This window comes from Equus caballus, chromosome 20, assembly GCF_041296265.1.
Source record: "Equus caballus isolate H_3958 breed thoroughbred chromosome 20, TB-T2T, whole genome shotgun sequence".
In the NCBI taxonomy this organism is placed as follows: Eukaryota; Metazoa; Chordata; class Mammalia; order Perissodactyla; family Equidae; genus Equus; species Equus caballus.
Genome location: NC_091703.1, coordinates 35,396,751 through 35,413,778, shown reverse-complemented (window position 1 = coordinate 35,413,778; position 17,028 = coordinate 35,396,751). Strand labels below are relative to the sequence as shown.

Below are 17,028 nucleotides of genomic sequence, written 5' to 3'. Positions count from 1 at the left end.
GCCTCTGATTTATTTGGTACTTCAGACAAGACATGGTTTCTAGTTTTACCATCTGTAAAATTAAAAAGTCGGACTAGGTCATCTTTAAAATCCCTTATAACTCTGACATTCTCCAGTCCTAGTTACAATAATTATAAATGCTTTTGCTTACCATGAAAAGGAAATGAATTTTCCAAGCTGATAGGGAAAGAGAAGGTAGGGGAAAATAAGAAAAAGTTGTAAGGAAGGCAATAGAAGCAAAGTAATTTTGGCAAATTCAATTATTTGAATTGAGTCTACCATGTACTAGACTCTATTCTAAATGCTGGTAAATAAGGCAGACATGATCCCTACTTCATAGAAAGCATACAGCTTAGTAAAATAAGACAAAATAACATGTGAACAAACAAATAATTTCAAATTGTGGTAAATTCTATGGAGAAAATAAATTAGGATAATGTTGATACAATGAGATCTGGCAGGGCCAGCCCAGTGCTGTAGTGGTTAGGTTTGCACACTCTGCTTCTGCATCTTGGGGTTCGCAGGTTCAGATCCCTGGCAGAGGGCTACCCACCGCTCATCAAGCCATGTTGTGGCAGCATCCCACATACAAAATAGAGGAAGATTGGCACAGATGTTAGCTCAGCAACAATCTTCCTCAAGCAAAAACAGGAAGACTGGCAACAGATGTTAGCTCAGGATCAATCTTCCTCACCCAATGAATAAATAAATAAATAAATAAATAAATAAATAAATAAACAAATAAATAAATGAGATTTGGGAGTGAGGATCTTTAGCTAGGAGATTACAGAAAACTTCTCTGAGGAGATATTTTTACTGAGATATAAATGATGAAAAGCCTGCGGCCACATGAAGATCTTTGGGAAGATTATTCCACGCAAAAAGTATACCAAGTCCCTGAGACAGGAAGGAGAGTGGTACATATAAAAGATTGCAAGAAGACCAGTAGCAAATGATGGTGGAGGGAGTCAAGAGGTAGGAAGGGGCCAGATCATAAAAGGCCTTTTAGACTAAGATATGGAGTACAATTCTAAGTGCCACAGTAAGCCACTGGAATTTTTTAATCAAGAAAGGGATATGGTCACATTTACACTTTAAAAAAGCAGCCCTGCCTTCTGGTAGAGAATGAAAAGGTAGGGATGGTAGGGAAGGACCAGGATATTGGTAGATATTAGCAAGAAGGAGGGATGTACAGAGTAAAGTCTTGTATGTGCATCAGAGAAACAGGGATTCCTAAAGGAGGAGAAAGTGTCTGGAAACAGCAATAGGGAATGAGAATGACATTTACATATATCCAGGCCTTGCAGTACGTGGGAATAAGAATAAAAAATAGCCATTGCTCAGAGGGCTGCAAAAGACACAGTATTTTTTTAAAACTTTTTATTGAGATTATGATAGTTTACAACCTTGTGAAATTTTAGTTGTACATTATTGTTTGTCAGTCATGTTGTAGGTGCACCACTTCACCCTTTGTGCCCACTCCCTACCCTGTCTTTCCCCTGGTAACCACTAATCTGTTCTCTTTGTCTACATGTTTAACTCCCACACATGAGTGGAGTCATACAGAGATTGTCTTTCTCTATCTGGCTTATTTCATTTAACATAATACCCTCAAGTTCCAGCCATGTTGTTGTGAATGGGACAATTTTATTCTTTTTTATGGCTGAGTAGTATTCCATTGTATACATATGCCATATCTTCTTTATCCAATCATCAGTTGATGGGCACTTAGGTTACTTCCACATCTTGGCTATTGTAAATAATGCTGCAATGAACACAGGGGTGCATGGGACTTTTGGAATTGCTGATTTCAAGTTCTTTGGTTAGATATCCAGTAGTGGGATGGCTGGGTCATATGGTATTTCTATTTTTAATTTTTGGATAAATCTCCACACTGTTTTCCATAGTGGCTGCACCAGTTTGCTTTCCTACCAACAGTGTATGAGGGTTCCTTTTTCTCTCCAACCTCTCCAACATTTGCTACTTTTTGTTTTGGTTATTTTTGCCATTCTAACGGTATTAAGGTGATATCTTAGTGTAGTTTTGATTTGCATTTCCCTGATGATCAGTGACGATGAGTATCTTTTTATGTGCCTATTGGCCATCCGTATATCTTCTTTAGAGAAATGTCTGTTCATGTACCCTTGCCCACTTTTTTGATAGGGTTGTTTGATATTTTGTTGTTGAGTTGCGTGAGTTCTTTACACAGTATGGAGATTAACCCTTTGAGAGACACAGTATTTTAAAGGACAGTCAAGCTTGTCAAAACAAGATGGTGAAGAGAACATTTGGAGAAGTTAAGGATATAGGAGAATTTGCTGATATGAATTCCAGACAATATGGTGAATTGGGGTTTTAGAGAGTAAGGAGAGGTGGAAAGAAGATCAGATTAGCAATTATACCAATTATTATGATAACAAGCACCCTGAAGACGAGGATTACCCTCTGACGATGAATAAATTAAATGAGGATATGACACATGTTGGGATTAATCTTAGAGGAAGGTGAGTAATTAGTTATTACACAGAGTTTTTAGCTGAAAGATACAGGAGGCCACCAGGAAGCTATTCAGCCCTGAAGTTCAAGATGATGCGAGGTCCTGCAGAACGGGTGGGGCTCTCTGGAAAGGTCATTCTCACAGGCAACTCACTGGACTGTGGTAACTTGGGGAAGAGGCTCTCAAACCAGGAGCTCAAAGGGCTTGATCCTATTATTTCTTTGAAAATCTCAAACCAGCATAGTGCTCAAGGCAGAGGAGGCTATGGGCCATCCCTCCCACAGATATACATAGATTAGGACGGCAGTTCAAAACATTGATACAATAATTAATATGTATTGAGCATATGTGCCAGGCTCTGTTCATATTCATAACAATCCTATGAAGTAGATATTATTATAAATTGTATTTTTAAAATAAATAAACTTAGCATTGAAAAAGTTAAGTAGCTTGTGCAAGGTCACACAGCTAGTAAGTAAATGGACAAGGATTTAAATCCAAGTATTCTAGCACCTGATCACTCATTGTTTAATGAAGACTAATTTGTTTAGTTTTATTTAGTTTTAGTTTAACAAAAACTAATTAAGATCCCCTTCCTAAAAAGACTTCAATTATAATTATAATGCTTTTTAAACAAATTGATCCAGACATTTGTGGGTTTTTTGTTATTATTCCTCAGTGTCAACTCCAGGAACCACATTTAAGTCTCTTTTCTATTTCTCAATTCAAGAAAGAGAAATGAGAGTAAATGGGTAAAAAGAAAGGAGTATATAGGGCAACTAAAGAAAGTTTAACCAAGATTAAGGTCTTCCAAGTTCCCTTACGAGTTTCAACCTTTACAGAGGCTGAAAAGAAAGAGTAAATGGGCCTCCCTGCTCATCACCAGTCTTACGTATCTTTCTGGGCCTTGGCCACAGCACCAAAGTACAGGATCCTCAAACAATCTGTGACCAAATCACACCACAGGAGCATAGGGGATTTGATACTCCCTGGGGAGGGGAGTGTGAGGGCTTCTTTCTGATGCTTCTGTTCAAAAGGGGATTAACTTTGATGCCTTTAAGCAGTTGACCTCATGAATTTATCTGTGTGTCCATTTAGCATGGCTTACAAGGGGAGAGAGCATATTCCCAGTTGCTTCTCTACCATGAACCCTTGGTGTCTGAGGACCTTCTCTTCCCTGTCTGCCCTTTTTTAGGCAGGCCTTAAGTTTCGAATGTCAGCCTTTTGCTTCCCCTTATTCCTAGATTTTTGGGGTTTTTTTAAAGATTGGCCCTGAGCTAACATCTGTTGCCAATCTTCCTCTTTTTTCTTTCTACCCAAAGTCCCCCAGTACATAGTTGTATATCCTAGTTGTAGGTCCTTCTAGTTCTTCTACGTGGGATGCCGCCTCAGCATGGCTTGATGAGCTATGCTAGGTCCACGCCCAGAATTCAAACCAGTAAACCCTGAATCTCAGAAGCAGAGTGCACGAACTTAACCACTTGGCCACAGGGCCAGCTTCCCCTTATTGCTAGATTTTATCATTAAGGCTGAAAGGCCCAGGAATACAGGACTTCATCTTGTGAATTTAGACTAATTGAATCAATAAAGGTTGAGCTGAAAAGAACGTTGTTAAACCCTATCATTTTAGAGATTAGTTAAGGTTACAAAACATGATGGGAATTATCAAACTTCATATAGCAATTTAACATCCAACATAAGGCAAATAAGACAAATTTTCAGCCTTTCTCCACTAAATATAATAAAGGCTCATTCTACAATAGTTTGTATATTACTATTATTGTCATAATTATTATCATGAAAATTTCCACAAGTCTTCCCTATAATTTAGATCATTTTACAAGAGGAGCACTCCAGAGGTTAGTAAAAAGAACAGAAAAAAATTGGTAGTTTCAATATGTAGGAAAGAAATTACTTTTTAAAAGAATATTCCAGAAAGAACAGAAAGAGGAGAAAATTGTGTGGGGTATAGAGGAAAGTGCACTGTACTTAGAGTCAGAAAAATTGAAGGCTAAAACCGCCTATAATTTTAGCATACCCAGGCACAGACCACCCCCCCAGCCTCAGTTTTCTTTTTTTTTTTAATGAAATTAGAGCCTTTCTAACATTGCCTGTCTTGAGTTTGTGAAGTGATCACATAATGAAGAGGGGACTCTCCAAACTGAAAAGAGAAACAAAAAGAAAGGAAGGGAATGGAAAATAGGGGAAAGGTGCTGAATGAAATCAGAATATTGGAAAAACAGTAACCTGGATACTCTCCTGAAGACTTTCATTCCTGGATAGTGTCCAAGGGGGAAGAAGATTCCAGACCTGCAGGTGTGGTAACCTATGTGCCTACAGGGGAATAGAGGGTCTAATGTATTCTGACGGTGCAATTTCTGGAGAGAGACTTGGGAAATGGGTGGATTACTTAAACCAATAACTCTAGGCTAATCTGAATATTTGCTGTTGTTCTTTGCCTTTTACCGCAAGGTTCTGTAAGTTTTTCCTCTAGAATGTTTCAAAATCTGGTATTGTAGGGCTCCTATACTAGGCAGAGGACGTCTCCCTGTCTTATCTGTTCCCTGCTGTGTCAGAGTGACAGGGCTTGAGGCTCATGATTCTCCACCTTCTCCTTCATTTGTTATCTTACCTAGATCATGCTCAACTGTCTCCCTTTTCTCCCCCTCTAAGACAATGTGACACCCCTTCTTGCTTTCAAGCAAATTCCTCCACTCATGCCTTTGACCTCATCTCCCCACTCCATCTCATCTCTTCAGCAGTCATAGTTCCTCTTTTCTATATCTTCACATTTTCTTATTCCATTAACTCCTTCTCCTTAAAGTACAGAGTAGGACTGATATTCTTCCATACCAAACAGATCCTCCCTTGACTGTGTCTCTCTCTACGTTCCACTTCCGAAGGAGGAAATTACACTGTTCACTTTGGCTTTGGGCTTGGGAAAAAGTGATTGCTCATCCCTATTATTGGAAATATGCATTATTTCTCTGCGAATTGAAAGTAGTATAATAAAACCTACTAAAAACTTGCTTTTAAAATGTTTACTCAATAAATTATTTTGAACATACAGAGGGAATGTCCCCTAACAGTTAAGCACGCAGGCTCTGGAGCCAGGCTGCCTGGAGTTGCATCCCAGATCCCTAAGTACTGGTTCTTTGAATGTAGGCAAGTTGCTTAATCTCTCATTAACTTTTTTAATCAGTTACATGACTAATTTCAAAAGCGAACAGAACAGAGAAGTGAGAGAAGCTAGAAGAGATGAATGGAGAAGGGAGAAAAATCAAGGTGATAAAGCTTAAATCAGTCTCCTGAGCTGATTTCCATTTATTGTTAAAGCAAAATGAAAACATTTTCTAAATGAATGGAAGATTGAGAGAGAAATGAGGGGCAGAAAAGTGAGGAAATTAGGGAAAATGACCCCCAAAAATAACAGAAAAATTCAGAAACAGATAATCCTGATTGGACAGCTTTTTTTCTTCTGAGCTATGTGCTTGTGGTAGAATTTTTCATATTAAATACCATATATTTGCTCATATTTCCAACTAGTAAAATTGCTTCTTGTTAAAAGATAGAATTAAATACATCACCATTTCATGATTTTTCTCTAAAAAGTATTATAACTTCCAGGTGCTTCAGAACCTGAACAGGTTTGTGAATCATAGATTTTAATTAAATGTGACCCAACCAATACCTATGCTTAAATTAAGGCAAAAAAGGGATTTGTTTGGTCTATTCTAACTCGGGCCACAGCCGGTGGGATGCTGATCTCACATTGCACTGTTGAATTATGGACAGTACTCACTTAGATCACTTCCTTTCTCAAAGTAGAGCTCCCAAATTAGCAACCCACTAGCCCAGTGCCACCTGTAGATGTGTTTGGTGACCAGCATAGCACTATTTTATTTTTTGAAGTTTGCACTGAAAACCACTTTCTCCACAAAAATTTTAACTGTTAGTATATTTCCTTTTTCTTTTTTAGCTTTGATGTACATCGTAATGTACTTCGAATTCTGTGTATATTACATCATGTTCACCACCCAAAAACTAATTATAGTCCATCACCACACATGTGATCCTAATCACCCCTTTTGCCCTCCCTCCTCCCCCCTTCCCCTATGGTAACCACCAATCCCATCTCTGTTACGACTTGTTTGGTTGTTGTTGTTTTTATCTTCTACTTATGAGTGAGATCATATGGTATTTGACTTTCTCCCTCTGACTTATTTCACTCAACATAATACCCTCAAGGTCCATCCATGTTGTCACAAATGGCCGGATTTCATCATTTCTTATGGCTGAGTAGTTTTCCATTATGTATATATACCACATCTTCTTTATTCATTCGTCCCTTGGTGGGCACCTAGGTTGCTTCCAAGTCTTGGCTATTGTGGATAATGCTGCAATGAACATAGGGGTGCATGTATCTTTATGCATTTGTGTTTTCAAGTTCTTTGGGTAAATACTCAGCAGTGGAATAGCTGGATCATATGGTGAGTCTATTCTCAATTTTCTGAGGATACTCCATACTGTTTTCCATAGTGGCTGCACCAGTTTGCACTCCCACCAGCAGTGTATGAGGGTTCCCTTCTCTCCACATCCCCTCCAACACTTGTTGTTTCCTGTCTTGTTAATTATAGCCTGATTTCAATGTTTTATTAAGCACAGATTCAAAGAAACTTTGTGTGATGAAAGTTCTCTAAGGTAAAATGGCTGGGTCAAAATGGAGGAATAAAAATGGTAAGACCACATTATCTTCTGCCCATTTTTTAATTTGCTTTTTTTTTTATTGCGGTCATATTGGTTTATAACATTATATAAATTTCAAGTGTACATCATTATATTTCGCCTTCTGTATAGACTGCATCGTGTTCATAACCAAAAGTTTGGTTACCATCCATCACCATACACATGTGCCCCTTTACCCCTTTCACTCTCCCCCCACTCCCTTCCTTAATAGTAACACCAATCTATTCTCCTTATCTATGTATTTGTTTATCTTCCACATATGAGTGAACTCATATAGTAATTGTCTGTCTTTGTATGAGTTATTTCACATAGCATAGTACCCACAAGGTCCATCCATGTTGTTGCAAATGGGATGATTTTGTCTTTTTCATGGCTGAGTAGTATTCCATTGTATACGTATATACCACATCTTCTTTGCCCATTCAGCTGTTGATGGGCACTTAGGTGGCTTCCAAGTCTTTGCTATTGTAAATATTGCTGCAATGAACATAAGGGTGCATATATCTTTTCAAATTAGTGTTTGTGTTTTTTGGATAAATACCCAGAAGTGGAATGGCTAGATGATATGGGATTTCTATTTTTAATTTTTTGAGAAATTTCATGCTGTTTTCCATAGTGGCTGTACCAATTTACATTCACACTAGCAGTGATTGAGGGGTCCCTTTTCTCCACATCATTTCCAAGACTTCCTATACCTTGTCTTTTTAATAATAGTCATTTTGATGAGTGTGAGATGATTTCTCATTGTAGTTTTGCTTTGCATTTCCCTAACAATCAGTGATGTTGAACATCTTTTCATATGCTTGTTGGCCATCTATATATCTTCTCTGGAAAAATGTCTGTTCATATCCTATGCCCATTTTTTTTATCAGGTTGTTCATTTTTTGTTGTTGAGTTGTATGAGTTCTTCACATATTTTGGAAATTAACCCCTTATCACATATATGATTTGAAAATATTTTCTTCCAGTTTTGGGGTTGTCTTTTCATATTTTTCATGGTTTCCATGGCCATGCAGAAGCCTTTTAGTTTGATGTGACCCCATTGTTTATTTTTTCTTTTTCTTGCCTGAAGAGACATGATATTCAAAAACATACTGCTAAGACTGATGTTGAAGAGCATATGACAATGTTTTCTTCTAGGAGTTTTATGGTTTCAGGTCTTACATTCAAGTCTTTGATACATTTTGAGTTAATTTATGTGTATGGTGTAAGATAATGGTCTACTTTCATTGTTTTGCAAGTGGCTGTCCAGTTTTCCCAACATTATTTATCCAAGAGACTTTCCTTTGTCCATTGTATGTTCTTGCCCCTTTGTCAAAACTTAGCTGTCCAGGGGCTAGCCCCGTGGCCTAGTGGTTAAGTTTGGCATGCTCTGCTTTGACAGTCTGGGCTCAGTTCCCGGGTATGGACCTACACCGTTTGTTGGCAGCCATGAAATTGTAATCTTGATTTCTGTTTCTGCTAGTTTGTTGTTAGTGTATAGAAATGTGACTGATTTTTATATGTTGATTTTTACCCTGCAACTTTACTATGTTTGTTAACTATTTCTAATAGTTTTTTGATGAATTCTTTAGGGCTTCCTATATATAGAAACATGTCATCTGCAAATAGTGACAGCTATACTTCTCCCTTTCTAATTTATATACCTTTTATTTCTTTTTCTTGCGTAATTGCTCTGGCTGGAACTTCTGATACTGTGTTGAATAAGAATGAAGAGTGGGCATCCTTGTCTTGTTTTTGTTCTTAGAGGAAGAGCTTTCTGTTTTTCACCACTGAGTATGATGTTGGCTGTGGGTGTGTCATGCATGGCCTTTATTATGTTGAGGTACTTTCCTTCTGTGCCCATTTCTTTGAGAATTTTCATCATAAATGGATGTTGAATCTTGTCAAATGCTTTTTCTGCATCTATTGACATGATCATATGATTTTTGTTCTTTATTTTGTTAATGTGGTGTATCACATTAATTGATCAGCAGATGTTGAACCATCCCTGCATCCCTGGAACAAATCCTACTTGATCATGGTGTATGATCCTTTTCATGTATTGTTGTATTCAATTTGCTAATATTTTGTTGACAATTTTTGCATCTATGTCATCAGTGATATTGGCCTATAATTTTCTTTTTGTTTTGCCTTTGTCTGGTTTTGGTATCTGGGTAATACTGGCCTTGTAAAAATGAGTTAGGAAGTGTCCTGTCTTCTTCAATTTTTTGGAAGAGTTTGAGAAGGACTGGTATTAAATCTTCTTTGAGTGTTTGGTATAACTCACCAGAGAAGATATTTGGTCCTGGACTTTTGTTTTCGGGCAGATTTTTGATCACTCTTTCAATCTGTTTGCTTGTAATTGGTCTATTCAGATTCTCTATTTCTTCTTGATTCAGTTTTGGGAGGTTGTATGATTCAAAAAATTTATCCATTTTTCTAGGTTATCAAGTTTGTTGGTGTATAGCTTTTCATAGTATTCTCTTATAATCCTTTCTATTTCTGTGGTATCTGTTGTAATTTCTCTTTCATTTCTGATTGTATCTATTTGAGCCTTTTTTCTTTTTTCTTAGTGAGTCTAGCTAAGGGTTTGTAAATTTTATTTATCTTTTTAAAGAACCAGCTCTTAGTTTCATTGATCTTATTGTATTTTTAGTCTCTATTTCATTTACTTCTGCTTACTTACTTTGGGATTTGTTTGTTCTTCTTTTTCTAGTTATTTTAGGTGTATTATGAGATTGCTTACTTAAGATTTTTTAGTTTCTTAAGATGGGCCTGTATTACCATATACTTCCCTCTTAGTACCACTTCTTCTGCATTCCATAGATTTTAGTATGTTGTGTTTTCACTTTCATTTGTCTCCAGATATTTTTTGATTTCTCCTTTGATTTCTTCAATAATCCAATAGTTGTTCAGTAGTATGCTGTTTAGTCTTCACATATTTGTGACTTTTCCAGTTTTCTTCTTGTAGTTAATTTCTAGTTTCCCACCATTGTGGTCAGAAAAGATGCTTGATATGATTCCAATCTTCTTAAATTTACTGAGACTTGTTTTGTTTCCCAAGATATGGTCTATCTTTGAGAATGTTGCATGTGCACTTGAGAAGAATGTGTATTCTGCTGCTTTTGGATGGAATATTCTATACATAACTGTCAAGTCCATTTGGTCTAGTGTTTCATTTAAAGCCAATATTTCCTTGTCGACTCTGTCTACATAATCTATCCATTGATGTTAGTGGGGTATTAAAGTCCCCTACTATTATTGTGTTGCTGTCAATTTCTCCCTTTAGGTCTGTTAATAGTTGCTTTATATACTTTGGTGCTCCTATGTTAGGTGCATATGTATTAATAAATGTTATGTCTTCTTGGTGGAATGTCCCTTTTATCATTATTTAATGTCCACCTTTGTCTCTCTTTATCTTTTTTGGCTCGAAGTCTATTTTGTTTAATATAAGTATAGCTACAGCTTCTTTCTCTTGCTGGCCATTTGCTTTAAGTGTCATCTTCCACCTTTTCATTCTGAACCTATGTTTGTCATTGGAGCTGAGAGGGTCTCCTGGAGGCAGCATATTGTTGGGTCTTATCATTTAACCCATCCAGCCATTCTGTGTTGTTTGATTGGTGAACTCAATCCATTCATATTGAGAGTGATTGTTGATATATGAGGGGCTAATATTTTCATTTTATCTTCTGTTTTCTGGTTATTCTATATTTCCATTGTCTGTTTTTCTTGTGTTTCTGTCTCCCATTTCAGTTTGGTGGCTTTCTGTGATGTGTTTCTCATTTTCCTCTTTTTTTTATGTTTTGTGACTCTGCACTGATTTTTTTTTTTTTATGGTGGTTACCATGAGGTTTGTATAAAAGATCTCATAGATGAGACAGTCCTTTTTCTGCTGATAGCATCTTATCTCCATTTGTCTATTCAGGTTCTATCCTTTTCCTCTTCCTCTTCTGTTTTTGTTGTCAAAAATCATCCCTGTTTGTATTGTGAGTTTGTTACCAAATTGAAGTAGTTGTAGTTTTTTGGTTTTTTGGTGGTGGTTGAGGAATATTTGCCCTGAGCTAATATCTGTTGCCATCTTCCTCTTTTTGCTTGAAGAAGATTTACCCTGAGCTAACAAGTGTGCCAATCTTCCTCTACTTTGTATGTGGGTTGCTGCCACAGTACGGCTGATGAGTGGTGTAAGTCCACACCCAAAATCTGAAGGTGCAAATCCAGGCCACCAAAGCAAAGTGCACCAAACTTAACCACTATGCCATGGGACCAGCCAATGAAGTAGTCATAGTTATTTTTGATGCTTTCCTTCCTTTTAGCCTTTATGTTATAATTACATGTTTACTAACATATTCTGTTAGAGTTGCAGTTTTCTGATTCTGCCTATTTACCACCTTGCTCAAAGTTTTGTATACCTCTGCCTTTTTGTTTCAGATAGGAGGGCTCCTTTCAACATTTCTTGTAAGGCAGGTCTAGTGGCAATGAACTCCCTTAGCTTTTGTTTGTCTGAGAAAGTCTTTATTCCTCCTTTATATTTGAAAGATAACTTTGTTGAATAGAGTATTCTTGGCTGATAGCTTTCATCTTTCAATAATTTGAATATATCATTCCACTCTCTCCTAGCCTATAGAGTTTCTGCTGAGAAACACACTGATAGCGTAATGAGAGTTCTTTTGTAAGTTATTTTCTTCTCTTTGGCCACCCTTAATATTCTTTCTTTGTCATTGACTTTTGATCATTTTAATATAATATTCCTTGGAGAACGTCTTTTTGCATTGAGACAATTAGGTGTTCTGTTAGTTTCATGTACTTGTATATCTAGTTCCTTCTCCAGGTTTGGGAAGTTCTCAGTTATTATTTCTTTAAATAAGCTCTCTGCTCCTTTCTCCCTCTCTTCTCCTTCTGGGACACTCATTATCCTTATATTTCTTTTCCTAATTGAATCTGATATTTCTCATAGAATTTCTCCATTTTTTTAAATCTTAGTTCTCTCTCCTATTCCCCCTGAATCATTTCTAGATTTCTATCTTCAAGCTCACTAATTCTCTCTTCCATAAGGTCTGCTCTATTTCCAATGCTTCCTACTGTATTCTCCTTCTCATTTATTGACTTCTTCGGCTCTATAATATCTGTTTGGTTCTTTTTTAGAGTTTCAACCTCTTTGGTAAAGTACCTCTTCTGGTCATCAATTTTATTATTGAGCTCATTGAACTGTCTTTCTGAGTTTTCTTGTAGTTCATTGAGTTTCTTCATGACAGCTGTTTTGAATTCTCTGCCAGTTACATCACAATCTTCTATGACTTCAAGTTTGGTTTCTGTAGAGTTGTCATTTTCTTCTTCTCTTACTGTGTTATTCTGGTTCTTCATGGTGCCTGATGAATTGTTCCTCTGCTGGTGGATTTGTGGTAGCAAACACCTTTCTTATTTGAGTAAGGCTTTGGTTACTTTGATTCTGAGCTGCTTCCGGTTGTATTTGAGAGCCAGCACTTTCCACCCTCCACTGCATCTGCCAGAGGTGTTGTCAGTGCCCTCTTTAGGCTGTTTCTGCCTCTGAGGTTGCTGGTGCCTTGCTGCTTACAATGTCACTGCAGTAGTGGGTGTTGCTACTGGGGTCACCAGGCTGCAAGCACCTCCACTTCTGGGGTTGCCTTGGTCTTGTGTTCCTCTACTGCAGTAGGAAGATGGGGAGAGTGGGGCAGGAGCTAGGGTCAGAAGCGCTTCTGCAACATCTAGGTTTGTTGGGTCTGCAGGTGCCACTGCTATGAGTAGAGGGGCTAAAGTTGCCAGAACCTCTGCAGCTGGGGGAGGATTTGGGCCATGGGCCCCACTGTCACTGTTACCTGGTCCTCTGCAGGCTCTCCATGGGCTCAGGTACTGCTGCTGCATGAGCTGAGTGCATTACTGCTCCCAAGTTATCTGGGGGTGCTGGCAGTACTGTTGCCAGGGGTGTTGTGTTCTTGAGTGTTGCCCCCACTGACAGGGGCGTGGAGGCTTGTATGTAGCCTCTACTGCTGGTAGGGCTGGTGTTGGGGGTGTTGCCACTGGGGGATGGGTCATGGGTACTGCTGTGGTTCCTGAAGCCTCAGGTTGCAGGCACCACCCACCATTGCTGGGGGAGGGAGAGAAGTTGAGCAGCAAGTGCTGTTGTGGCTCCTGCAGCCTCTGGTCTGAGGCACTGGACTAATTCCTGGAATCTCGGGTCATGGGCACTGCCACTACTGCCAGGGTCATTGGGATCTTGTATGCAACCCCTACTGCTGGAAGGCCCAGTGTCAGAGGTGCCACCACTGAGGCAGGTGACTGGGTCACAAGTGCCACTGTGTTTCCTGAAGCCTGAGGTTGCAGGCACCATCCACCACTGCTGGGGGAGAGTTAGGGGCTGAGCCACAAGTGGTGTTGCTCCTACGGCAGCCCCTGGTCTCCAGTGCTGGTGCACTTTTTGAAACCTCAGGTCATGAGCGCCACTGCTGCTGCCAGGTGTATCCATGTCTTGGATGCAGCCTCCATTGCTAGAAGGGCCAGTGTTGGAGGCTCCACTACAAGGGGAGGGCGACAGGGTTGGGTCACAGGTATGTCATGTTTCCCAGAGACTCCGGTCATGGGCTCAACGGGATTCCTGCTGCCTCTGGGGGTATAGGCTGCCTGGATTCCTGGGGCTTTTGCTCTTGGATATTATGTCAGTTGCTGAGGACTCTGTTTGCAAGTGTGGCCTGCAAATTCTGAAACCTCTGGCCATGGGAGCTGCTGCCACTGCTCCCCTGGTTCCACTGCCTCCAGGAGGTCCAGTCTACCCACCTTCAGATGTATAGCTGTACAGATCTCTCAGGCATTCAGATGTGCTGTACAGAGAGTCCTTTGTTGGTCAATGGATGTCCTACTGATTACAAACTTAGAGGGGAGAGATAAAAGGAACAACTCACTCTGCCATGATGCTGACATCACTCCTCAGCATAGCATTATCTTAAATTTTAAATTTGAGAGCTTCTAGATAGGGTGTGCACTTCTCAAATGGCCAATGTCCCCACCATCCTCTATAACTGACAGATTCACAATTCATGAGAAGTGCTGAGCCCCTGAAGGTAACTGAGTTTGTGTTCCCTACAAAGACAAGCAGTATTTCTATCCAGTATGGAAAATTTGATACTCTCTAAGAGAACTAATTCTGATATTTTCAGTAGGAAGAACATTCACAGAAGCCGTGTCCTTAATCTAAAAAAATATAATACTTAGTATTTTGGCAGGATACTCAAGTCTTATAATTAAGTTTTTTTTATATGTTCTCCACTCTGAAAGCTAGTAAGTGAATACTTTTCACTGTCCTGCTTTTTGTCTTCAGCTGGGCAAGGCCACAAAACTCTCAGTTCAAAATCTTTCCTTGTCCTCATTATTCTACATTACTTTAGGTCAGGAATAGAAAACATATGATATTTTCCACCTCTGAGGTGTTCTACCTCTGCTCACGTCTTTGCCTATGACAGACATCAGTAATTGACCACAGTTATCTTTTCTGCTCAGTCCTCATGAAACCTAAAATTTTTCTCATCTCCAATGAGTTGCTACTAATTGATCAGAATTAGCACATAAACTCAGATATACTTGCTATTCCTAACATAGGTTAATATTCTTAAATCTTAAAAATCTTAAATATACGGGAACTATCTTTTTAAAATTATCTTTATTTGATAGTGGGAATGGTAGTATGTTACTTTCATTTATATCACAGAGAAAAACTGACAACTTTTCCCAAGTACTGAAGTATATCTTATCATTTCTGTGAAAAGCTATTTCCCCCAAAAGACAACAAACAAAAACAGAATCATAAATATACAAGTTAAAACTATATCTAATTATTTTAAGGGAAGTAAATTGCAAAATTTTCATCTCACAAAAAGCTTTCCCACTAAATATAATTTTTAAAAATATTTCAGCACTTAAAGAATCCTCAAGAAAGAGAATAAAAGTACATAAGAAATAAAGAGTTGAACAGGTAGAAGAGGAAATAATGGGCTGGAAAGGAATGAGGAGGAACAATTTCAGTGAAAAATCTGTAAAACAGGAAAATGAAAGACCAAAATCAGTTCTAAAAGTCCAAGTCATAATTTCACACACAAAACCTTTGAAATTCTCTGGGAAAATTAAATCATTTCATAAATAAACTTATCTCAGTAAAAAGGCTTTTGACATCTTAAAATAAGATTGATTACTTCTCAAGGTAGAAGCAACAATTAGAGGCTGCTGACTATCTCATTGGAACTTGAATCAAACTAAGGTACTAACTAAAGCGTAACTGAGGTACTAAGATAACTAGGGAATACAAAAAGTTCGTTATTTTTAAAGTAAAATCACACAGATTAACAAGCCAAAAAAACACAATGAGATGCCCATGATAATGCCCTGTCACCAGCCTTCAGAATTTTCCAGATGACAATAAGGAGAGGAAACGATAGAGAAGGTAGAAGAAAAGTAAAATAAAGCAGAATACCTTAAATGTAATCAAAACTTACTACTTTGCAGAAGCGCTGCATTCCTCTACAGTCACTGAATATTTCTTTCCATAACATTTCTAATAGAACTTTTCAGCTTTGCTATCCATTATTATTTCTGACTTTTCACTGCAGCCCTGCAGTATAAGTTAAACAGGAGATAGAATTTCCATGTTAAAGATTAGAAAATTAACATTCAAGAAGTTTAGTGACTTAACCCAGTCATAGAGCCAGAGAGTAGCAAGCTGAGACTCTCCTCTAGTCTTGGGTCTTTAACCTCAAGACTATTTGTATCTTGCTCCTGGCGTGGAGGGAATGGGATTGCCTATATTCCATGCTCTCTAAAAGTCTAAATCTAAGCGAGATTATATTTGTCAATTTTCTTTTTTTTTCTTTCTTTTGATTTTTTTGTTGGCTTCAACAACAAACGTTTCTCACAGTTCTTGTCAATTTCCATTACAGGTGATACAAAAGGCTTCAAAGTAACTCCAGAACCTTTATGTATGTGTCTCCTGTTTCTCAACTCAGTTCTTTCTGCTCTTCTACAAAGTGCCTACTACTGGGGAGCTGAGGGGGGATGAGGAGGCACGCAAAGATGGAGGAAAGGAGAACAACTACTCACTATTTTGCTGTTCTCCTTTTCCTTTACCAGGGTAAGGAGTTTGAGGCTGATTTTAGGATCCCCCTAAGTAACTGATGATTTTCTTATTTAGCAAAGTGGAAACTCTGCTAATAAGAAAATAATTAATTAATTAATTAAAACATGAAAGAAAAATCTTGGAGCTGGATGAAGTTGTTTACCAAAAACTAACAAACTTTTAGAAGGATTTGGCAGTAAAAACATAGTAAAAATTGAGAACAAGAAAAATAATCACAATGTTTTATCTTATCAGTCTCCTAGGAGAAAAAGGAGAAAATACAGACTGACTTTCTCACTATCTTCCAAGTAAACCTAATATGTAATATGCTTGACCTGAAACTCCATGAAATGTACATCCTTCAGTCATGCTCTCTCTAAACTTGCTTGTTTGTGTTTGTATTTTAGCTGGCACTGCAGGACCCATAAGTAAGTTCTTTGTCTGTGCTTTAATTGTCATGTGCTTTGCTTTACTACACTGTTAGAATATATAAGACATTCCCATTCCTGGATGTTTCTATTTCCTCCTTCAGTAACTGTCAGTTCTTTTCTCCTTCTTTATTCCCTATTCTTATCTTAATAAGCTGGGTGCCTCTGTGAGGAAGTACTATCACTTAAATTTTCTCAAAATCTTGAGATTCAACGGCAAAGGGAAAAATGTTAAGAACAAGAGTGTTAGAGAGAAAAGT

General features: G+C 38.1%; 2 protein-coding genes across 9 annotated transcripts in view; one reads left to right on the top strand and one right to left on the bottom strand.

Annotated features, from left to right (window-relative positions):
* LOC106782300 (uncharacterized) overlaps positions 1 to 17,028 on the bottom strand; it is a 246,797-nt gene that overhangs the window by 65,673 nt on the left and 164,096 nt on the right. For 3 of the 4 annotated variants that reach the window (XR_011430001.1, XR_011430003.1, XM_070245382.1), the window contains one exon: positions 15,724 to 15,839. The gene's annotated coding sequence lies outside the window, so the exon portion shown is untranslated. Of the gene's footprint in view, positions 1 to 14,877; positions 15,265 to 15,723; positions 15,840 to 17,028 lie in introns of those variants that run through there. The other variant, XR_011430002.1, reaches the window with a different exon arrangement.
* TSBP1 (testis expressed basic protein 1) overlaps positions 1 to 17,028 on the top strand; it is a 73,170-nt gene that overhangs the window by 14,888 nt on the left and 41,254 nt on the right. For 3 of the 5 annotated variants that reach the window (XM_070245378.1, XM_070245377.1, XM_070245381.1), the window contains 2 exons: positions 16,165 to 16,203; positions 16,748 to 16,768. In XM_070245378.1, coding sequence (XP_070101479.1) covers positions 16,165 to 16,203; positions 16,748 to 16,768 — 60 coding nt within the window. The remainder of the gene's footprint in view (positions 1 to 16,164; positions 16,204 to 16,747; positions 16,769 to 17,028) is intronic. The other 2 variants (XM_023624679.2, XM_023624682.2) reach the window with 1 other exon arrangement.